Source organism: Panthera uncia, chromosome C2, assembly GCF_023721935.1.
Source record: "Panthera uncia isolate 11264 chromosome C2, Puncia_PCG_1.0, whole genome shotgun sequence".
In the NCBI taxonomy this organism is placed as follows: Eukaryota; Metazoa; Chordata; class Mammalia; order Carnivora; family Felidae; genus Panthera; species Panthera uncia.
In genome coordinates, this window is record NC_064810.1 from 30,268,028 (window position 1) to 30,291,616 (window position 23,589).

At 35.8% G+C, this 23,589-nt stretch overlaps 1 protein-coding gene across 1 annotated transcript in view; it reads left to right on the plus strand.

Moving 5' to 3' along the window:
• ROBO2 (roundabout guidance receptor 2) overlaps positions 1–23,589 on the plus strand; it is a 609,164-nt gene that overhangs the window by 580,693 nt on the left and 4,882 nt on the right. The window contains exons 26-29 of the mRNA XM_049627999.1: positions 8,069–8,251; positions 10,474–10,647; positions 17,585–17,857; positions 19,583–19,783. Coding sequence (XP_049483956.1) covers positions 8,069–8,251; positions 10,474–10,647; positions 17,585–17,857; positions 19,583–19,783 — 831 coding nt within the window. The remainder of the gene's footprint in view (positions 1–8,068; positions 8,252–10,473; positions 10,648–17,584; positions 17,858–19,582; positions 19,784–23,589) is intronic.

Below are 23,589 nucleotides of genomic sequence, written 5' to 3' on the forward strand. Positions count from 1 at the left end.
TTTTTCCTTTTTTTTTTTTTTTTTGGGGCTCTGCAGTAACTTTGTGGGGAAGGTATGACCAAAGATGTAATTTGTTTTGTTTTCTAGTGTATAAGTGTAATGTAAGTAAATATAAATCAAAAGTAAATATATTTTCTTTAAAAAGTGTGTGTGTAGGAAGTGTGAGTGAGGGTGGGATGTGTGTGTGAAAGAATATTGATAGGGTTTGTGATTACAACTGCATGTGTGAGTGTATTTAGGGCTCTGAGTGTGTGTAGGTGTGTGTGGGTGTAAATAGGATTGTAAGCATATGTGAGTGTGTAAGTGTGTGTGCGTGCACATATGCACATGTAAGCATACATGGGGATGGCCCTAAGGTGAATGTATGTATGGACCAAATGTTACAGAAATCAACATGCTGATGAATATTGTTCTAATGTGTTTATGTTTTCTTCAGACCCTTAAACCTAGTTTAATGGCCTTAATTGAGGTGGGCAGTAAAAACAGACACTGCTGCCATTGGCTTTTTATGTTTCTAAGATGGTAAGTGCCCACAGAGAGGATTCTGATTTTACTGTAATTTACTCAGGGTTCTAAATTCGTACGTGATGTGAGGAATTCAGTCATTACTTTCACCTAAATTCTTTGGTAGAGATTTTCATTTTCATGAAACTAAGAACCATTTTTATTAAATGCGACAAAAAGTTATATTCCATTCCCTGAAACTCTAAATCCAACCAGAATGAGAGTCCACTGGTAACACAGAGATGGACTAAAAAGCCGGTGTGTATTTTACTTGTATATATAACATTCCAACACTTAATCATATTAAGGAATAAGTGCAGAGCCCATCTTTATAAAGAAATAATTATATAAATTCCAGATATTTTCAAAACAACTAAGTAATTTGTGATAGACATCTTAAATTTTGAAATAATGGTCCATGAATGGAAAAGCAAGAAGAAAGGAAAATATCAGCAGTTTCCTATTCCATAATCTCAATGTCTTAGTCTTGTTAGGCTGCTCTAACAAAATGCCATTGACTGGGTGACTTAACAAACATTTATTTCTCACAGTTCTGGAGGCTGGGAAGTCCAAGATCAAGGTGCCAGGAGATTTGGTTCCTGGTGAATTTCTCCTCCTGGCTTACAACCAGGTATCTCCACACGTTCTCAAAAGGCAAAGAGAGACAGCAAGCTCTCTGGTCTCTTTTTAAAAGTTTGCTAATTCTGTCTGATGAACCCACCTTCACGACTTCATCTAAACCTAATTACCTCCCAAAGACCCGACCTCCAAATACTATAACATTAGGGGTTAGGGCTTTTAACACATGAATTTTAGGGAGAAATAAACATTCAGTTTCTAAAACAGTAATGTGGAAAATGTATTTGCAAGTCTACTATATTATTTATTTATTCCTACAACAAACATTTACCAAATGTCTCTTCCTTCCAAACTGTTGGCTAGGAATTTAAATATGATAATAATGATAATGATAATAATAATAATGCCATCAACAAGAAGAATACTATCTTGTGCGTATGTAGCCCTTAGTAAGTGCAAGGCACTCTTCAAGCAGTGACCTGATTTTTTGTTGTGACTCCATGAGCTAAGAATGTTGCCTACATATTTAAACAATTGTAAGAGAACATGAAACAAACAAAAAGAGACGGCAAAGATTCAAATATTTGGTATCTGGCAGTTTATAGAAAAGTTTGCTGATCCCTGTCCTAAAGTTTTAACGTATATTAAATCCCTTACCTATCACAAACCTATTTTAGTTCATATTTTACAGATACGAAAATTGGGTCACAGAGGGGTTTAACATCTTTTAAGATTATACCCACCTGATAGGTGGCAAAAGAATTTTCAAAATAAGTATCTTACTTTCAAGATAAATGACCATGATCCTTCCTCTGGATATGATCAACTTTTTTTTTTAATCTCTGAATTTAACATATTTAAAAGGAAAATGATCCCTCGGTCTATTACCTAACATACAGATCTCTATCTCTGTCTTTCTGTGTCTCTCTTCCTTTCTGCATGCATGCGTGTATGTGTGTACATATATGAATATATATTCATACAAATACAACATATAATTTTATCTCTGGAAACATTAATCCTTCCCCCATGCACTTAATCAAGAGTAAAAAATATTAATTTTTAGCTGTAACCTTTATTACTTATCATCTTACATTTAGTTCTATATTCAGTTATGGTGACTCTTGCTAACAAGAATCATCTGTATCAGCACTTTTTGTGGGGAATCTTATTTTTAATTTATTTATAGCATAATTTAAATCTCTTTGGTAGTAATAAAGTCTAAAACTATCTTGATTATAGCACATCACACTGATTTGGGCTAGAAAGTAAACGTATAGAATTATTTCAGTCTTTAGGAATATGCTTGCTATATGTCTTCCTAAATGGCAAATCCACCATTTTTGGGCAACAGGGTAGGGAGAGGAGTTAATACTTCTTTCTATATCTTCCATGATGGGAGTCAAGGGTAAGTGTTTCCTGCATTTAATGACTCCACCACAGGAAAAAAGAAACAGAAGGCAGTGTGAGAGAGGACAGAAGGAAAATGTCCTGAGCATGAAGCCAAGATTCTAACTGCTTCACTGATCACCAAAAGTACAACCAAGAGGGAAAGCCATGAAGTGAAATGAATAAAAGTTTCCTTAACTGCTGGACCCCACATAAATACCACGGCTGAAAGGAAATCGCGGCTCTATATTTTCTGTATTTTATGTCTTTGGAGGTTTTACTGGAACTCCCAAACCAGATCATTTTGAACACAGTAAAACCTGGCAGCCTCACCACCTTACTCGACCACACAGCTTTTAGAGAATTGGCCACTTAAAAGTGTGACCTGATGCCTTGTTTTTGTTGCAAAAACTTAAGGAAAATATTGTAGTACTAGGAGAATTTCAGAGATGATGCCAAAAATAATGAAATCATTATCTTAGACTGTGATGTATTTAAAAAGAAATTAAATATTTACTTCAGATTTAACAGATAAAAGGGGAACATCATTTATTCACCTGAGTGGAGCAAGCTAACAGGTGTCCTATGTCCCAAGGAAGACATTTTTTAATCGCTTATTTTGCTTTCATGTATATTACACATTCTTTCTCTCTCTGAGGAATGCAGGTGGAATTGTTGCATATTCAATATGTTTGAGGGAGAGAAAAATTTCTAAATATTAGACATGTTTTTCTCCATTTAAGCAGAGGTCAATATTTGGATTGATTTATCCAAAGACAAGTATAGCTGAAGATTTTACTTAACACATAGTTAGACTGATTGCACTTAATAGGAAGAGTTCCTCAATTAAATATTGGCTGAAAAAATGGGGGACAGCCAGTTTTTGTATCTCATAAAAATGGTAATGCAACAATTAGCAGGGTCATATTATAAAGCACAGACTTTACTCTAGCTTAGTGGATCTAAGGATAAGCATTTATCAGCAAGGAAGGATTTAGCATAAAACGACATGTAAATGAATTGATGACTGATCATAAATTAATTTTAGTGCTGAAGATGTAATAGAGACACAGAAAGATGCCACTTTATCATGGTATTTTACTGCTCAGTAACATTTGAGCAACAACTTAATGTCCTATATGCAGTTCTTCTTTAATAGCTTGAATAAATTTGAGATTTTTTTGGCCTTTCAGCAACTTTAAGCCTGAGAAATTTCAGAAGATTGAAAATGTAAACACAAATAAATTTGGCTATGTGGCATAAATTCATTTTTCATTAAATGTTTAAATATGTATTGATTATGTTTGGGGCTATAACATGTCAAATTGGATGGATTGTGTATAATTTGTAAAGAATCTCTACCTGAACTCTTTCACTTCATGTTCATTTTAATTTTTTAAAATTTATTTATTTACATGCAAGTTAGTTACAGGAGTAGAACCCAGTGATTCATCACTTACATATAACACCCAGTGCTCATCCCAACAAGTACCTTCCTTAATGTCCATCACGCATTTAGCCCATTCCCCCACCCACCCTCCAGCAACCCTCAGTTTGTTCCCTAAATTTAAGAGTCTCTTATGGTTTGCCTTCCTTTCTGTTTTTATCTTATTTTAATTTTAATTTTTATATTTACCTTTATGAAAGTAAACCAGTTATCCCCAAACTTGCTTACTTTCTAATTCATGAATCAATGTTTTTCTTTTCCTCCTATCATTGTCTTCTTTCTTGTAATGGTTTACATATATGTTCAGATCACTCTTGATGCTTAAATCTAAAGAAAGAACAAGCATGGTAGCCACAGATAGGGTAAATCAGTGATTGCTAAATAAACTTTAACAATTTTATATGGTGCCTAGGTGACTCAGTTAGTTGGGCATCTGTCTCTTGATTTTGGCTCAGGTCATGAGCATGGAACCTGATTGGGATTCTCTATCTCCCTCTGCCCTTCTTCCCCATTCATGCTCTCTCTCTAAAATAAATAACATGAAAAAATATATTTAAAAAACAATTTTACAACATGGATGAAATTTAATATATGTTATACGTTTTTAATTCATGATGTATTGTCAATTTTCTATAAAAATGATCTGCACAAACACACCCATTCCATATATCACATTTAACTACAGAAGAGGGGCTATCAAAGGTAAAGTCCAAGGGACAAAGAAAAAAGAAAATTTATTGCCTTCTTTTGATGTGTTTCCTTCTTGCTCTCCATTTGAAGGTGAACTCAACTATAGGAACCTGAGGGCACTTGCCTCTCTTTAGTGATGAGGATTCCTGTGGTCCACCATGGCCAAATCTATATGACACATGTGTCTTCAACTCTGAAGTCATCTATCTAATTTCTTAGCTCTTACATAGAGTAGTAAAGAAAACAGAAGTGGTGTTCTTTCTATATTGACCAAAACCTACTTGAAGCCATGTCTTCCATGCTACTCTCTTTTCCCAGAGAAAGAAAAAAGAAAGCACCAAAGAAAACTTCATGAATAACTGGGATTTCTGAGGGAATGGAAAGTTGCATTAACAATCGAGATAAACTCAGAGCAAAGACACAAAGGCAGGAAAGTAGTTGGTATGTTTAGGGACTGGCAAACTTGTACATTGAAATCCTTATATGAAGGACTCACTATCACAGGAGATAAACAGAGTGTTTTTGAAAAAGTCAAGCTAACTCTGTTAAGAGATGTCCCTAAGTGGCATTTCTGTAGTGGCACTGCTGTGGTATAGGATTTTTCCTACATTTTCAGGTTCAGAGACTATTTGTCAAAATGTCAAATCCTCAAGCTGGAACCACACAGCAAGCCAACATTAATGAGAAAAAACAAAAAGACTCAGTTATTTCAAAAATGGACTAAATACATTAAGATAGATGGTTGAGTGTGGATAGATAGTTCAGGAGAAAAAAAAGTAAATTGCCACTTAATATAACATTACTATCTTACTTTGATCAAGATATTGACAAATATCTATATTCAAGTGTATCAAAGCATAGCCAAGATATGTATATTAATCATTTTTAAAATTTTCCCTTTTGGGTAATAACTCCCTTCTTTTCCTGTTTTCCAAGTTATCAACAAAAGTTGACTGACATTATATTCCTTGTTTACTATATTTTTTAGAAGTTCTTTTGAGTACATTTTTTCTATAAGTATCATAAGTTCATTGCTGGGAAATGCCACAAGGGATAGAATCACATAGAAATTATGCTGAGTAATGAGAATGTTGAAGACATTTAATCCAGTATGCCTAATGTTTGTTGAAACACCTATAGAAAACACCTATAGAAAACAAAACACCTATAGAAAAGCACCTATAGAAAAAATATGAAAATTAGTAAGAGTCCCTAATTTCTAGAGTTCCACTGTCTAAGAAGAAACCTTTATATGAAACAAACTATAGTTTGTAGAGACCTGATACGCTACTGTATGCATAGTGTTTGAAAAACACAGGAAGCAGAGAAATTGATTCTTCCTAAGACAGAGATCGAGGTGAGGTGGAATCAAGGTGATGGGATATTGATTTGGACTTTAAAGTTTGACAGTGGTCTATAGAGTTAGTGACAATCCAGAGATGTGTTAAGGAATGAGAGGTAAGGCTACGTAGGGCAGGCGGTGGGAGTACACAGGCTATCAAGAGGGTCTGGGGCTGGAAAGGGAGGCTGGACTACATATTGAAGGATCTCAGATGCTTAACTCGTTAGCTGAATGTGGCGCTGGCAAACAAGGTAAGGTTGTGAGTGAAGGAACCAAGTTATGTGATAGATGAGAAAAGTAGTTCAGATGACGCTGAAGATAAAAGGGACCAGAAGGAAATCAGGAGGAGCTTAGGAATGAAATTGGAGATGTAGGAAAGGAGATGCTTGTTTGGAGAGTGAGTTTCAGATAGCACAGATTTATTTGCAGATGTTCAGCAGACCTTTAGAAATACAGAAAACAGTACATAGCAGGGACAGGAATGAGCTTTCATGTATTTCAAAACTATCCTCAGTTCTAGGGTTTCATATTCTCTGGTGATCATGGACTGAATCACTTTGATTTTCTTTTTTCTTATCTACCGTAGCATTATACTGCAAAGCCCATGACATCATTTCTTCCTTCGTTTTGGGCTGTTGGTCCTTGACTTGCGATTATTAACTCAGAAATGGTTCTCTCAGAGGAGGCTCGGTTGCTGGTGTTATCTGCGCTTCCTTGCAGTGGCCTGTGTCAGGGGAATTTGTTTGGAAAATAAGAATTGTATCCCTGTGCTTTTGGCAAATAGAATCAAAGCTCTTATCTTTCTCTGCTACACTTAACACCCTTTTAGCTTCTCAGATTCTTCTAACCCCTTTGGTTTCTATTTTCTCTCTCTCTTGCAAGTGCATGAACCCGTGTTACTGTATCCCGGGACCCAGACTACACATACAAATACTTCATCACAGCAACACTCCTAACTATACTGTTGTCTCTTAAACATTGGAGAAAAAGCGGGGGCCGGGGAGGGAATCGCTGGCACTTGAATTTAATCTCTTTATGTGAATATGTGATTGGTTTATTTAGAAAAGCTAAAATTAACTTCTTATAAATACTTCTTTTTGCTCTCTCTTTATAAAACTTAGGCTAAGCCACACTTGGCACTTTACTGTGTCATGAAGTAATGGTATACAACTTAAATAAATATTGTAATGTTAATTATATTATGTAATAGATTACTGTTTCAGTATTACTTGGTCGAGGAAAAAATATAAAATTGTAAATAATTTGCCAAAAAATTAAGAATGAAAGTTATTTCTCAGTATGTTCATATTTTGCACATCAAAGGGTGATTCTTTTCCTCTATCACCATGTTGTATTTTGCAGAAAAATCCATAATAATGCCAATTGTATTCTTCATAATGGTTAATTTTCTAAGACAAAGACTACCAACAAAGAGAAAACTAGAATTCTTAAAACAATTAAAATACCAACAAAGTATCCTGAGCTTTGAAATTCATAGAAATTTTCAAAGATACATTTTTTCCTTTTGTTCTAAGTCTATTTGCTCTGATTATCATTTATACATTTTTTTTGGTTTATAATGTTTGTTGTTATATTTCCTGATTATTTAAATTTGTATTTCAAATCCTTGGAATAATTCTAGCACTTCCCAGTATACAAGCGTATATTTAATGGAAATTATCATTAAAGCCAACACTAAATTCACGATATATTCACACTGTTTCTTCATCTGAGTCTTTGATAAGTTTACGCACTATAATTTACTTCCACAAAAGCGTTCCTCCCTGAATTGTAGGACACAAGATATACATAGTAATTCTCTTTTGGAAAATGATTATGTAATGATTCAATCAATGTAAGAGTGGAACCCTGTGAAACATGTTTTGTTCACGTGTTGCAAACAGACACAGGTTTTAAATAACACTCATTCTTCCGTGCTGGGAATGTGTAAAACATGGATGATGCTTGCATGTGGCTAGAGAAGTGGCGATGAAACCAGACTTGCCTCAAGGAGGAGTGAGGAATTGAGGCAGCTTATTTGTTCCTTAGCAGAGTGTGTGCAAGCAGATGGGCTATCCACTATATCCCACTCACTAGACAACTACATTTGTTTTTAGGTTCAATGGTAAATGGATGGGGCTCTGCATCTGATGAGGATCGTAACTTTTCTAGTCATAGATCTAGTGTAGGTAGCTCCTCAGATGGCTCCATCTTTGCCAGCGGCAGCTTTGCACAAGCATTGGTGGCAGCAGCAGATAAAGCTGGTTTTAGGCTGGATGGAACCAGCCTTACAAGAACAGGTTGGTAGACTCCGAGTCAACACTCTTTGCATGAGAGATTCTCGTCCTTTAGACACCGAGCTATATTTCTCCTGTTCTTTCTCTTCAGTGAGTCTGACGGCAGGGCTTTCTTTAATATGCATGACCACAGTTGGGATCCTCAATTACCAGAACTCTCTTCGGATGCTACTTTTGCAGAGCCGAGAATAGGCTCCTACTCACCACCTTCTATCCTTTATTTCCCTTTCCCTTCATGGCTCTGCTGATTAATTGGAATATGCTTCCTTTCTATATTACAGCCAAGCTGCAACTGAGATTGCCATTAAATTTTCAATAACTCACACTTTGCAAAATTCTCACACAATCAATAATGTGCCCAGTGATTAAAATTATTCAGCTTTTATCTCCATTACTTTCCTTTGCCCCATTTCTTTCTGCAAATGCGTTTTCTGGGAAGGCTTCCTCAGCATGGGGTGACTGGGTCTAAGTCTGTCAGTCTAACAGTTCAAATGGCTGATGGTCTTATTAATTGTTTGGCTGTTAAAATTTTAACCCAATAATGTATTATTTGTTTTAAAGGATGCTAATTAAAGATACACCCACTGCATTTGCAACTTGAATAAAATGATGACTGCATGCGTATTGCTCTGTAGCATAATCTACTTTGGGTTTCTGAGAATAATCGAGTACCAATTGTATAGTTTTTCATATATCTGATTATTTTCCCCAAAATGAATATGAGAGTCATTCTAATAATAGATCAGTAATTTGTAAGTGCTTGTTTTACTGAAAAAAAAAATAACTTTGGCATGATCCATGCTTTTATATGACTGTAATTCCTAAATGCACATATAAGAAGGTTCTACTATATGAATTAAATTGAACTACCTTACAAAACAAACTAATGAAACTTTAAATGCATTTTTGAAATCTTAATAGTATTCAAACAGTAAAGTGAAGAAAAACGATTTTGACCCTTCACTAAACTCTCAGGTTATAAAAATCAGTCTTGGACATTTTCTTTGAATTATAACATCAGTATTTCTTTTGAGTATGCATTAGGAATCATCAAATGGTATAAAAAATTTTCTCCAAGCATTGCAGAGGTTTATTTTTCATATAGCATCCAAACTAAAGTATGTTGTAATATAATGGTTATTTGAATTTTCTTGCTTTATAAGGCATAAGTCAGAAACTTTATGTTGCCTGAGTGTTTTTTTGTGGATAGTTGTAAGCACAGCAGTGAGACAGTGCAAGGAAACTAATAAATTAGAAGGCATAAGTGCATTTCTTGCATGTATGCTAATATCTAATAAAGCATTAAGCAATATCATGTCACATTGACTTAAGAAAATGTAACTACATACAATAATTTTGTGTGAAATGAAAACATGCACAAGAGAATAAATACATGCACATAAACTGACCCTCTCTCACCATAATAAACACTGTATTGAAATCATAAGATGTTGAAAATTTATTAGCTACCCTTTTCACAAAATAAATTTCCCTGGGTATGTACTAAAGCTCAAAAAAAGGACATAACACAATTTCATTTTGCAATGAGAATTTGGAGTCTGCTCAGATACAATAATATTCATCAGAAAATACCTATTGCACTTTGGATATGCAAGGTGGTTTTAACCTGCTATCTATCCTATATTATACACTAATACAATTGAGTTTCTGTAAAAGAAGTAAAATTCATCGTGTATTTATATGGGTGATAAGGTCAGTTTAATATATGTCTTTGAGCAGACTTTTTATGTAAATTTTCAAATGCATTTACTTCAACACATTTCTCCTGTGCTGAAAGTGAGTTTATAAGATTCCAAGGATAAAATTTGATGAAGCAAATAAGACAGTACATAATTCATTTCAGAAATAACTTCCTTAATTTTAAGAAGTAAAAGCAGCATTAATTTGCATATATCCATGAAAATATCACTGAGATCATCAAGGTTAAATAATAAACCAAGTAATCTCAAGCTTTTGGTTGGTGGATTTGTTTTTTTATTCATTTATTAAATTTTTTTCAGCGGGCAGTGTGTTGGTTACTAAAAATTGGATAAAATGAATGCAACAGGGCATTTTTTTATGGAGATGCACCAGTATTTGGTATCTTCAAATGGCATCTCTAGGCAAGTTTATAGGTTAGTCTAAGTAAGAGCAGAAATACAAGACACGCACAATCACTGCCTTGTAACATCCTCTGTACCACATTCCCTTTGTTTTCTTTTTAGGCAAAGCTTTTACCTCCTCTCAAAGACCTCGACCAACCAGCCCATTTTCTACTGACAGTAATACCAGTGCAGCCCTGAGTCAGAGTCAGAGGCCTCGGCCCACTAAAAAACACAAGGGAGGGAGAATGGACCAACAACCAGCATTGCCTCATCGAAGGGAAGGAATGACAGACGGTAGGTTTGTTTCCTTGTCTCTTGTCTCCTCACTGAAGAGGTGTGCTCTGTGCAAGTCATTAACCTACATTAAAGTAGCTATGGTAGATTAGGCATTGCCTCATTACGTAACAAGGCAGAAAATCTAGCAATATGGTCTTGTTTAAATAAAACACCCTCTTTTTTTTCTTTTTAACAATCTGGAGTTATTTCTATATTACCCAGCCCCAAGAAATGTATGCCATACCACTTTCCAATGTTGATTTTGCTACCATTCTGGAGTTTTCCATCAATGCTTTTAGTGAACATTCCCTTTTGAGATTAGGAAAAAAAAAACATAGATAGCATGGGCACTTGGCATGCATTTCTGATATTAAATTTGGAACATTTCTGATATCAAATTAAGGTAACTTCAGTGGTATTTCACTTTTGAAAAAGACCATGAAATGATTTGTAACTTAGTAACTTTTTTTAGTTTCATGAATTTCAGGCCTAAAAGCTAGCTACAGATCAGCGAATGGATGGGTCAGCAAACTTTTCTATAAAAGTCCGGATAGTAAATATTTTTGACTTTAGCTGGCCATACAGTCTGTGTCACAACTATTCACTGCCATTGTAGTCTGAATGTCGCTACAGAAAAAAATAAATGAATGGGTGTGACTGACTTCCAATAAAACTTTATTGATAAAACAGGCAGTGGCTGAATTTGGCCCATGGCCCATTTGTTGATCTATTCCAATCCTTTTATTTATGTAGAGCATTCAGTCTTTGCACAGCAAACACTGTTGGTTTCAGGAAGCACAATATTCCTGGGACATGTCCTTGTTCAATAAAGAAGAGTTCAGTAGCTTTACAGAGCAGGATTTATCTCCCATATGTTCAATTTAATTCTCATACATTTAAATGTAGGAATACAACTATTTATCATGAAGTTTTATCTAAGGAATATTTAAGATGATATATGTAAAGAGCCTAGTTTGATGTCTGAGCCAAAGGTAAATTTGTTCCCTCTTCTCAGCACTATCCCCTGTAAACACACAGAGTTTGTCTTGAGGTAGTTCTACTAAACACCACAAGAGTGAACCTACCCAGTCTGCACATTAGAACAATCTAGGGAACTCTTAAATTGTACTCTGGAGATTGGGATTTAATTGTTCTGGGTAAAAACCAATTATGAGTGTTTTTAAAGCTCCACGAGTGAATCTAATGTGCAGCGAGCACTGAGGTGCTGTGAGTGAGTCCTTAGCATTCATTTTACTCTCTTGGACTTACCATTATAGGACAGAATGAGGCCTAGTTGGGAAAGAAACATCTGTTCTTTATTAGTTTGGGTGGGTGGGGGAGGTCTGTATCTGGCAGCCATCTTTGTGATTTCTTTTGTCATTTTTTAAGGCAAGGAAGATTTTAAAAGTCAAACATAACTTGTTCTAAAAGCTTTTAGGTTTCCTTATCTTTCCTGTTACTTTGTTTTCATTGGGAAGTGTTTTATGGAATATGAGGGCAAAGGTACACTTGAGATTTTGGTGCTTTATAAGCGAATATCCTGTGCTGAACAAAAATGCTCACCGCTGCCTCGCTGCCTCAGATGGTCTGAAGATTAGTTGAGCACTTAAAGCAGTCAATAGTGTTGATCTTATACTCTCTAAATAAAAAGGACCACTCCCACTGGTATGCTACTTATAAATCTCAGAATTAATAATTTTGTATAGTTTTTCTGCTACGAATGTTGTGGAAAAAGAAAAGAAAAACGTTTTTTCTGAAATGTTTGAAGATTATATCCAGAATATGTGGAAGGCATAAAATATAAATCAACAAAATAGAAAGCTCTCCTTTTCTTCCTAAAATTCTTTTCTTGCAATTTTTAGCAGAATGTCTGGTTAAAGCAAGCTTCCACCTAGTTTAAAGCATGATCAATACATTGCTTATCTTTCTCACAACTAATAGGTTCCTAACTTTTAAACTTGCCAGCATTGCAAAGCCAGGTTATGGATTATGTGTTGTTAGTAGAAATATTTTGGAAGTAGTGATATTGCAAAGGGAATTTTGGCTCCCATGTCTTCACAAGTGTATGATCCAATGATGTTTTATTTATGATATGAGGGCATTTATTGTAGATGACAGTCTACAGATTATCCTTAAGGATGTTGCTATTTTATAGCAAATGTATGTGTCATAGCATTTATATGGTATCAATGCAGGCATTGGTAATAATTTTTTTATTATTTGTATGTGAAATCAAACCGTTCTTTTGGGGCAGGTTGCTGTTTAGCAGCACTTAGTGCCTAGACATTTTTACACGAAAACTTTTGCTTTATACATTTTAAAATTGTGTTTTGTGAGCAAATTAATCAGAATAATTACCGCCAGCTGCTATACCAAAGAACTTCTATCCCTCAGTGGCTCAGCACCGCAAAAGTCTGTTTCCCATGAACATAATAATTTATCAAGGTCAGGTGTCTCTCCTCTAAGTACTAATGTAAGAAAATACGCTTTTTCAGTATTGGGATACCATTATTTTTACAGTGCGACATTTATGGCTTCTGAGTGATCACTTGAGACGTTCTCTGGTCAGGCCTGCAAGTGCTGCATATCCCTTATCATCTCACTGACAAGTACACTGTCACATGACATCAGACTAACTACTGGGAAAGTGATACTCTCTTGTGTCTAGGAAGAGGAATTGGGAATGGTGGTAAACATAAGGCTCTGTCTTAAAGACTATGAAAAAACCCACACACATGTCAAGGAACATTTTGCTCCTTTGAATTCTCTTCGAAGCAGCCATTGCTCCATCCAAATCTTCTCTTCTACGTGCATAAGTCAAAGAATACCTTTTCAAGCCAATATATTAACCAATACTGAAGGAAGAAGGCAGAGGAAGTATTTTTCTATCCATCAACCTTTTTTTTCCCTAGATCAGCTGCTTCTAGCCTGTTCTCCCCTCATTCCTAATGTCCTGGTTAGAGAACTTTCCTAGTTCTGCCACAGACTGGCTTGGACCGTTGAGCGAATTTCTGTATTTATTAATTTGTTCATTCAAATATTTACTAAGCACATAACAAATGATAGGCAATGGAAACCAAACAGACAAAATTCCTTATCTTCCTGGAGTTTACATTCTGTTGAGAGAAGATAGAGACAAACAAAATAAAAGTAGGTAAGATGGTCATAAGTGTCATGGAGAAAAAACATAGGTAGTTGAGAAATACAAAGGTTAGGCGAGGTCTTTTTTAAGTAGAGTCTCAAGGAAGGCTTGACCAAGAAGATGACATTAGAGAAGACTAAAAGATTAAAAGGGAAAAAACAATGCTGATATCGAGGAAAAGTCATTCCAGAAACTGAGAACAGCAACTGGAAGCCTGAAGCTTGTGTTTTTTTTTAATTTTTTTTTTAACATTTATTTATTTTTGAGACAGAGAGAGACAGAGCATGAATGGGGGAGGGTCAGAGAGAGAGGGAGACACAGAATCTGAAACAGGCTCCAGGCTCTGAGCGGTCAGCACAGAGCCCGACGCGGGGCTCGAACTCGCATACCACGAGATTGTGACCTGAGCCGAAGTCGGCCGCTTAACCGACTGAGCCACCCAGGCGCCCCAGCCTGAAGCTTGTTTGATAAAAAGTAAGAGAAGCAGTGTGACTGAAGCAGACAGCCACAGAATAAAATGTAAGTTTAGACAAATAAGCAAGGACCAGTGTTTGTAGGGCTTTAAACTTTTTTAATGTTATTTTAGAGAGACAATGAGAGACAGAGCACAAGCAGGGGAGGGGCAGAGAGAGAGGGAGACACAGAATCTGAAGCAGACTGCAGGCTCTGAACTGTCAGCACAGAGCCCAACATGGGGCTTGAACCCAAAAACCACAAGATAATGACCTGAGCTGAAGTCAGATGCTTAAGCAACTGAACCACCCAGGCACCAAAAGACCTTAAACTTCTATAAGGGCAAGGCTCTTACTTTGAACAGGAAACCACTGAAGGGGTGTGTGTGTGTGTGTGTGTGTGTGTGTGTGTGTGTTTAAGGCAGAGGAGTAACGTGATCTTACTTATATTTTTGTTTTATTTTTATTTTTTTTTAAAGTTTATTTATTTTGAGAGAGAGAGTCCATGTGCTCCCAAAGGAGGGATGCACGGGAGGGGCAGAGAGAGGGAGGGAGAGAATTCCAAGCAGGATCCCAATCTGGATGCAGGTCTTAAACTCACAAATCAAATCATGAGATCATGACCTAAGCTATAACCAAGAGTAGGATGCTTAACCGACCGATCCACCCAGGCGCCCCGTTTTTATGTTGAGACAGATTAAATGCACTTCTCTGTGGAAGCACAAAAACCACATAGCAGGTTGTAGAAGTAATATAGGGAATTGATGTCAGAGGTTTCTACCCAGGTAGAATCAGTGGAAGCAATGAGAAAGGTTGAATTCTGGCTATAGCTTGGGATTGGTGCCACAGGATTTGTTACTGAAATTAAATACAGGTTGTAAAGCAGAGAGGTCAACGATTATGCCAAAGTTTTGGTCAACTTGTAGAATGCAATTGCTGCTATTTGAGATGATGAACACTAGAGAAGAAGCATGTTTTGTCAAGGAAGGTCCAGGGCTCAGTTTTGATATGTGAAAGTAGATGCTTTCTAAATAAGTAGAACACCTAAGTGTGGATTTAGTCATGTGAGTCTGAAGTTGATGGAAGGAGAGATCCAAGCTGGAGGTATTTGATTTCTTTTTGCCTTTTTTTTTTCTAAAAAGTGGATAATAATGGCACATATTTCATTGGATTGTTGTGTGCCTGATAACAGCAAATCCTGAGTAAGCCAGTAAGAGACTCGTTAATGAATTAATTTAGTCAAAATGAATCAACATGGAAATTAATAATAAATTTAAGTAAACATATTTGATTACGTATTTTTATTTTTTCCACAGTCATTCTTAATCCCATCTTTTTCCAATTCGTTTATTTCAATGTGCACGCCATGTACTTTCTTCTTGGAGTATACAAATTCCAAGTATATGACTTAATTATGTAGCCATATAATTTCAGGTTAAATTAAATAGTAATCAGAATTTCAGCTAGCATAAGCAGATGCCATTTTGTCCATTTTAAAAATGAAGCTCCTTTGATGGAGAATAAAAATCAATGACAAGATATGTTATTTTGAAAGCAAATGTAATAATTTCCCCCCTTTTGGCAGTCTTAAGGCCAAACACTCCAATGAAATGATTGCTTTACATTTATAATAATACATACTGAAGGAAGTCAGATTGAATATAAAGGAAACACTACACCCCTTGGTGGACTGTTCTACAAACAGATATCACGATATTGGATTAGCTCTTCATTTTGGAAGAAATTTTCCAAATGCAACTGTATTCTCCCAGATGGAAATCTTGTTCCCTTCAATAATTAGTAATTCATAATCTACCAAGAGGACATATGTATGAATTGGGAATGCTGCTTCAATATGGGAACTCCCAAAGCAGATGCAGAGGAGAGTGTTATTGTCAATTCAGTGGAGGACAATATCATTTTGCTCGTTAAGAAAGAAGGTATAAGGCTTCTTAATAAAGTCTTTAAAGAGAGCAACTTAGCCTTTCTGGAGGAAGCCTGTCTTTTGTACACAAGAAATTTATACTTCTTCCTTTTAAGTGTCACAAACAGTACTCTTAGAAATAAGAGCACAAATACAACAATGACGTGGGAAATAATGGACTATCTATATGCAATATCACCTATTAATAATATAAATATGTGTATTATATATGGTATTTGATTTTATGAACCAATTATATATCACTGATATATATAATTAGTATATCAATATATATTGTATCAATATTATATCAATAATAATTGACATTATGTAATCACTGATATTCTGAGGATGAACAGAGAAGTTTGCAGTAGTATACCAGAAAAATTACAAGATAATAATCCAAAAAAATGTTTAGAATGTTCAGGAGATTTCAAAATCTTCAACAAAGTAATTCTACAACTAGTATAATGGCATAAATCATATAATAGAACTAATATAATACTTAAAGAAATATGAAAGAAGAGACTATGATATCACAGTTGAAGACAAATCAAAGTATAAAGGTGTCATGATCCAAACAGCTAACTAATAAAAGGAAAATGAAAAATTGGCTAAGCATTTGAACTTTTTAGTTTTTTCACATCTTATATTTAATTTAAAGAGCTTTTTGGCAAAGTTATCTATTCTACTACATCTCAAAGTTTTATGATGCATTGTCTACTCTAGCACCATGAGACATATTCTATCTGTACTCTGAACAGTGGTTATTACTTATTAAAATTAATACATTGGAAGATTATAATGTATTAGTTGTAACTCATTAGCTAACTCATGAAACGAACAGCCAGAATTGGTTGTCAGGCAGAATGTTAATTGCATTTAATAAATGTTAGCTTAACCCTTTGACTGTTGCTAAATGTACCACATACATGGGTAAAGGCAGTCATATGTTGCATATGATACGGCATATAGTTCTTAATTTCCCGAGGGCAACATTTCCTATGGAGATTGGCAGGACAGCTTTTATTCTTCCAGGGGCCTTTTATTAACACAGCTGCTAGAATGTCTAGTCATTTTGTGTCATGATATTTCTACTTTGGGGAGGTGGGGGTGAACATTGGATAAACTATGGAGAAAATATAAAATGCCCTTTATACCTTGAACATTAGCCTCAGTGTGCAATTGAAAACACTCTCCACATATAATAGTTGAAATTAGTCAATTTTGTTTCAAATACAGTGTGATCAAAAGGTAGAAAAGAGATCAATAATATGCATTTTAGGAAGAAATAACTGACCTTTGCCTCCCCCCACCAAATTTATTTTGCGTGAGTGAGACCTTTACGAGGGCATGGGTTTTTTTCTTCATCTTGAATCAGAACCTGTATTTTTCATTACATTGTAGTCCATTCTAAACATTATTCACAATTTTTAGATCTTCCACCACCACCAGATCCCCCTCCAGGTCAGGGTTTAAGGCAGCAAATAGGCCCGAGCCAGCATGCTGGTAACGTGGAAACCTCAACAGAGAGAAAAGGAAGCTCTCTGGAGACACCACAAGCATCCACCTTAGAAGACACAAAGAGCTCATTGGATTGTCCAGCTAGAGCATCCCTAGAGTGGCAGCGACAAACCCAAGAATGGATAAACTCCACAGAGCGCCAAGAAGATATACGGAAAGCCCTACACAAACAAAGTGTTGGACCAGGTGTGTTCTGCACAGTCCTAAGAAAGTGTGGACTTTTACCTGTTTTTCCCCCCCTACCAGGTACTTAGAAATGTCAGTTGTTTAAGAGCATCTGAAATATGTTTGCCTTGAATCGCTAAAAAGTTGGGATTCCTCGGCAGAGCTCACTGACACATCTTAAGCCTCATTCCCATGGGGATTGTTCCTTACCCTCTGCATAGAGGTCTGAGCTCAAGAGACCTCCAAGCTTTTTTTTACCTGGATTGTTCAGGAGACAATTTGATTTTTTGCCTTGTAATGTTTATGCTGAATGCTTTTAAGACCTCCAAATTTCGTCTTAATGTCACTATAATCTCTGCCTTCAACCAGTTTCGTTTTGACTGAAGTAACTAGTCATTTTGAAAGGAGAGCTCCTTTCGGTCAATTCGTTGAATTCATTGAAATAACAAAAGTTGTACTGAAATGCCCAGTCACAGTATTCTCAGGAAAAAAAAGAGCTTAAACAGGGCCTACAGTTTCTCCAGCTGGTTAAATTTAGTGGGTTGTTAACATTTCACTGGGAAATATTCTTATTTATGAATCAAACTTCCTGGAATTGTCACAAAATAAATTTCATTATTTGTGGTTGGGTTTTTTTTTTTGGAGGAGTGGTGGTTGTTTGGGCCTATTATAGAAATACATTTTTTGGAAACTTTCTTCTCGTATCAAGTTTCATTGAGTATTAAAATGTACACACAAACACAAATGACATTTGAGAGTTTCTTTATACATTGATTTTTGAACCTGGACTCCATCTTTTCTAGATATATCCTCTACCCATGCATTTTTAATAATTATATGATATCACAACTGGGTGCTCAAAGTTTGAGAAAATTTAATATATGGAAGAACCAAAACATGTCAACTTGAATGTCAAGATTTAGTGAAATATTTAGGAAGTTACATCATGCAGGCTGTGAGAGAAAAACCATGTGATTATTGTGATTCCATAAAGACCATCTAAATAGAGTGGCAGTCATCACAGTAATTGTAGCTCATATCTAGAAAGAAAGAAAAAAAAGAGGATGTAGAGAAGGAGGCAGGAAGAAAGAAGGAAAGAAAAAAATATTTCAAAATATTAGGTATTTAATAATACACATAACGAGTTGTTTGTAGAGAGTTGCTGCATTTAAAAAAAAACTTTTTATTTACTATTTATCATTTGTTAAAATGTGTATCTCTCTTTTTCTTTTAAGTAAATACACAATCTTTAAAATAATGTGTTTATATCCCAAGAAACAGCAAAAATTTAAGGAGCTTATTTTAACTAATACATGGTTCTTCATATTAATTGACTGAGAGAATATCGCTATAATTTAAAGCGGAAAAACACCATGTTTATTCAGTCTTCATGGAAAAATTTAATTGGAGCCTCACTGAACTCCAGAAATTATGCTCAGAGATGCTTTAGTTAAACAATAAGGTTCGTTGTCTGCAGCGCTCTTTTGTAAAGAATTTAAATGTTCAAAGTGATATGTAATATTATATTTTTATCCCCAAATTTCCTTTGATTCAATCCTGTTTTAGTTCCTATTATAGGAAATGTTGGCACATGGAAATTCTTTTAATATCCGGGCCTTCTTAAACCTCTTATTGTTAATTTTAATAAAGAGTGAAATGGTAGAATAGCCCGTCTTAATATTTAAAGTTAAATTTCTTTTGTCTCCATGTTGTTGTTTAGCTTAGCACTCTGTATTTCTTTTTCAGAGGAGACATTGGTGCCCTACAGCAAGCCCAGTTTCCCATCTCCAGGAGGTCACAGCTCATCAGGAACAGCTTCTTCTAAAGGATCCACTGGACCTAGGAAAGCCGAGGCTTTGAGGGGAAGTCACCAGCGCAATGCCAGTGACCTTCTTGACATAGGATACATGGGCTCAAATAGTCAAGGACAGTTTACAGGTGAATTATGTAAGTGCTTTAGGACATTTGAAAGGCTCTGGTGATTCAGAGCTAACACTGGGTTAATAATGCAGGGGAGGTAAAAGTTTTCCTTGATCCTCTTAGGGTCCCTGGTTGGGTCTGAAAATTAACTGATAAAGATAAACAGGAGATGGGCGCCTGGGTGGCTCAGTCAGTTAAGCATCTGACTCTTGATTTTGGCTCAGGTCACGATGTTGCAGTTCATGAGTTCCATCCCCTCATCGGGCTCTGCACTGACAGTGCTGAGTCTACTTGGGATTCTCTCTCTCCCACTCTCTATGCTCCTACCTTGCTCACACACTCTCTCTCAAGATAAATAAATAAAAACTTTAAAAAAAAAAAAGGATGAACAGGAGAAAACCGTACATAGGGTGCCTTCACAAGAGAATGAGCCATGACCCAAAATAGTGACCAGAGCAGAAACCTATTATATCTTTTAGACAAAGAAGCAATAAATTTGTGAAGGTTTTAGGAGACAGAAGGGTTTGGGTAGGAGCAGTCAATGGTAAAGAAGTAACTCAGAAGAAAAGGGTTAGTTTAAAAAGGTTTGTTTGCACAGTTTCTCAGCCCCCAAACTCCCTGTCTCTGGGAATAAGAATATCTTCCTTCTTCCTGGTACAAGGAGGGTATCTTTCACGTAGGAGTTTTAGGACCTGTTTCAGAGAAAAAAAACTTGGGTTGAGGGAGGGAGGTCAGAGTGACCTTCCTGCTTCTGTTGGTTTCTCAAACTCTTTCAGCTTCAGATATTCAGTGTGCCAAGGTGTCATATTTGGCAGTAGTATGTCCTGAACCTCAACAATAATATTGGCACAATAAACAAATTTCAGAATAGTAGAAATCTTGCTGTGCTATGAGAAAAAAAATGTTTATGACTTTGAGCAGTTTTGGTCATAATGTAGACCTTTGCTATTTCCAGCTGTCTATTAAATAAGCATTTCTTCTATTTCAAGTCTGACTTATACTATACAAAAATTGCCTATCTTTAGGCAATTAATTTTATTTTATTTATTTATTTATTTATTTATTTTTTTTATTTGTATGAGAATTTTATTTTTTAGCACATGTAAGGCCATTCTGGCTCTGAATCAGGTAAGTCCTTCCTGATACCTAAACTATAAAATCTTGGTTCTGTACACATCTAGGTTGGACAGAAAACATAGCTGGCCATTTTTTATTTAGTTTGATATCCGGACATTTAAAGATTTCTTTGTGAGAGGAAATCTAATGGACCACATGTCTTGAGACATTCCTAATTATTTTTCAGTAGTCTGGATTTAGTGATGAAGGGAAACAAAAATAGATGATTCATTTATAGTAATACTGTCAAATCCCATGGACTGTATACCTTTCTCTCCAACTACATGGCACATTCTGGCTTTGGACACCAGCTTCACAAAAGCAGAATCTGCAGGCATGCAGATTTTCCAAAAAGAAAACTCAAATCCATATCTTCCTTAAAGGGTTTCAGAATTCTAGGGCACAGTTACTCTGGGAGATAAAGAAAGTCTATCAAATGTCAGCACGAATTTCCCCCTTACTTGAAATGACCTCACTAGTGTTGTCCTGGTATCCGGCATAACAAAAGCCCACCCTGACTCAGTGCATGCTGGGAGTACACTTGTCATGAAAGAACTCAAAAGCATGACTTCTCAAAGTTCTCCAGGTTTTTCTCTTACCTTCTTAGCCCTCCCTACTTTCCTCTTCTTTTGAAGGCTATATCTTCTCTACCAGTTTTTTGAGTTCTGGGGTTCCTAATCCCTCCACTAAAGGGGAACAGAATATGCCACCTCAAAATGTGCCACTTTAGCATGCGGATTATTTTGAGCTGAAGTCAATCAAAATCCAGATTTAAAAACTTTTACTTTCCCCCTTAAACTACCTAAAGGAATTTAGATAGAGAGCCTGGCACAGGAGAGGAATTACCAGGGACAACTTTATATCTGAAAAATCTATTCATATGGCAGGGCAAACATCTGATTTCCAAATATTTGCTCTTTGTATCATCCTGTGAATGCCCCTCCTCCCTAGTGAAGCCCCAGGCCCCTATCCCTTTCCCTTTCCTTAGCTCAGGATGGCAAATGAGCCTCAACTGCTCAACTTGCCCTCAGGTCTCCTATCTTTGAAGCTTCCATATGCACTAAATTAAATTTCCTTTCTCCTATTAATCTTTTTTTTTTTAATATATGAAATTTACTGTCAAATTGGTTTCCATACAACACCCAGTGCTCATCCCAAAAGGTACCTTCCTCAATACCCATCACCCACCCTGCCCTCCCTCCCACCCCCCATCAACCCTCAGTTTGTTCTCAGTTTTTAACAGTCTCTTATGCTTTGGCTCTCTCCCACTCTAACCTCTTTTTTTTTTTTTTCCTTCCCCTCCCCCATGGGTTTCTGTTACGTTTCTCAGGATCCACATAAGAGTGAAACCATATGGTATCTGTCTTTCTCTGTATGGCTTATTTCACTTAGCATCACACTCTCCAGTTCCATCCATGTTGCTACAAAAGGCCATATTTCATTTTTTCTCATTGCCACGTATAGGCAATTAATTTTAATATTTATAAGTTAATTATTTGTAGTTTTGTTTACCTTTTTAACCGAGCATATAAAGAAAGGGAAACATATTGGCCCTTTGTTAGTTTTTAAAGAACCTCAAGAATTTTTCATTCCCTAGTTGATGTCTGTCTTTATTCATTTATTCATTTATGTATTTATGTATGTATGTATGTATGTATGTATTCATAGAGAACCTGTGCAAGTGAGGGAGATAGAGAGGGTTGGGGGAGGGGTAGAGAGAGAGTGTGAGAGAGAATCTTGAGTAGGACCCACGCTCCACATGGAGCCACATGCAGGGCTCGATCTCATGACCCTGAGATCATACCTGAGCCAAATCCAAGAGTTAATGCTTAACTGACTGAACCATCTAGGTACCCCTATTTATTTGTTTCTTTCTTTATTTAAGAGTCAACTTTTTAAAGTTGATTTTTGATTTCAGTTCATTTGAAGTACTTTGATTATAATAACATATTATATATATATATATACACACAATTTTCTTTTTGAATAAAGAGCCAGCAATGATAGTTAGTACAACTAATCTATAAAAATATAATATCAGCTGACAGAGAAAGATAGGATGTCACAATATGTCACAGTAAGAAGCACTGAACTCTTGGTGTTAATTTTTTTTCTTGAAATTGACCACTTCTGCTATCCAATGTCCAAATTATACTTGCTGAGTATTTTCAGCTGCTTATTTGAATTCAGCTTAAAAGCAATGCTGAAGGAACAGCGTTGGGTTCCAGTCTTAGTCCAGAACAAGTAAACTACCTTCCTAATCTCCACCCCCTTATCTTAAAAATCGCACTACTATTATGCTTACATCACAGACTGGGGGATGTCTTGAAATAATGGAAAGTAAAAGTACTTTCAGACTGTAAGTTATTTCTTGACTAGAGTTAACATTATTGTTTTCTATTAGTAATCTGATTATTAGTAAGATATGTTTATAATTTTTAATTTGATTCATGACTACTTGGATTTTTCTTTGACTTTTAGAATAGTTAGAGATTCGCAAGAAGTGCAGAAATAGCTCTACCTGGATTTTAAATCTCCAAGTTTTTCAGTTTCTTTTTCTTTCCCTTTCCCTAAGTCCATTTTCTTAACTTTACACCCTCACCAAGGCTATCCGATGATGTTATCTTCGTTGATTATCTGTTTGTTTCACTTTTTGTTATACTGGTCGGGATGAAAGACTACTTACGTTCAATACAAACTTATTTCTGATTTTCTTA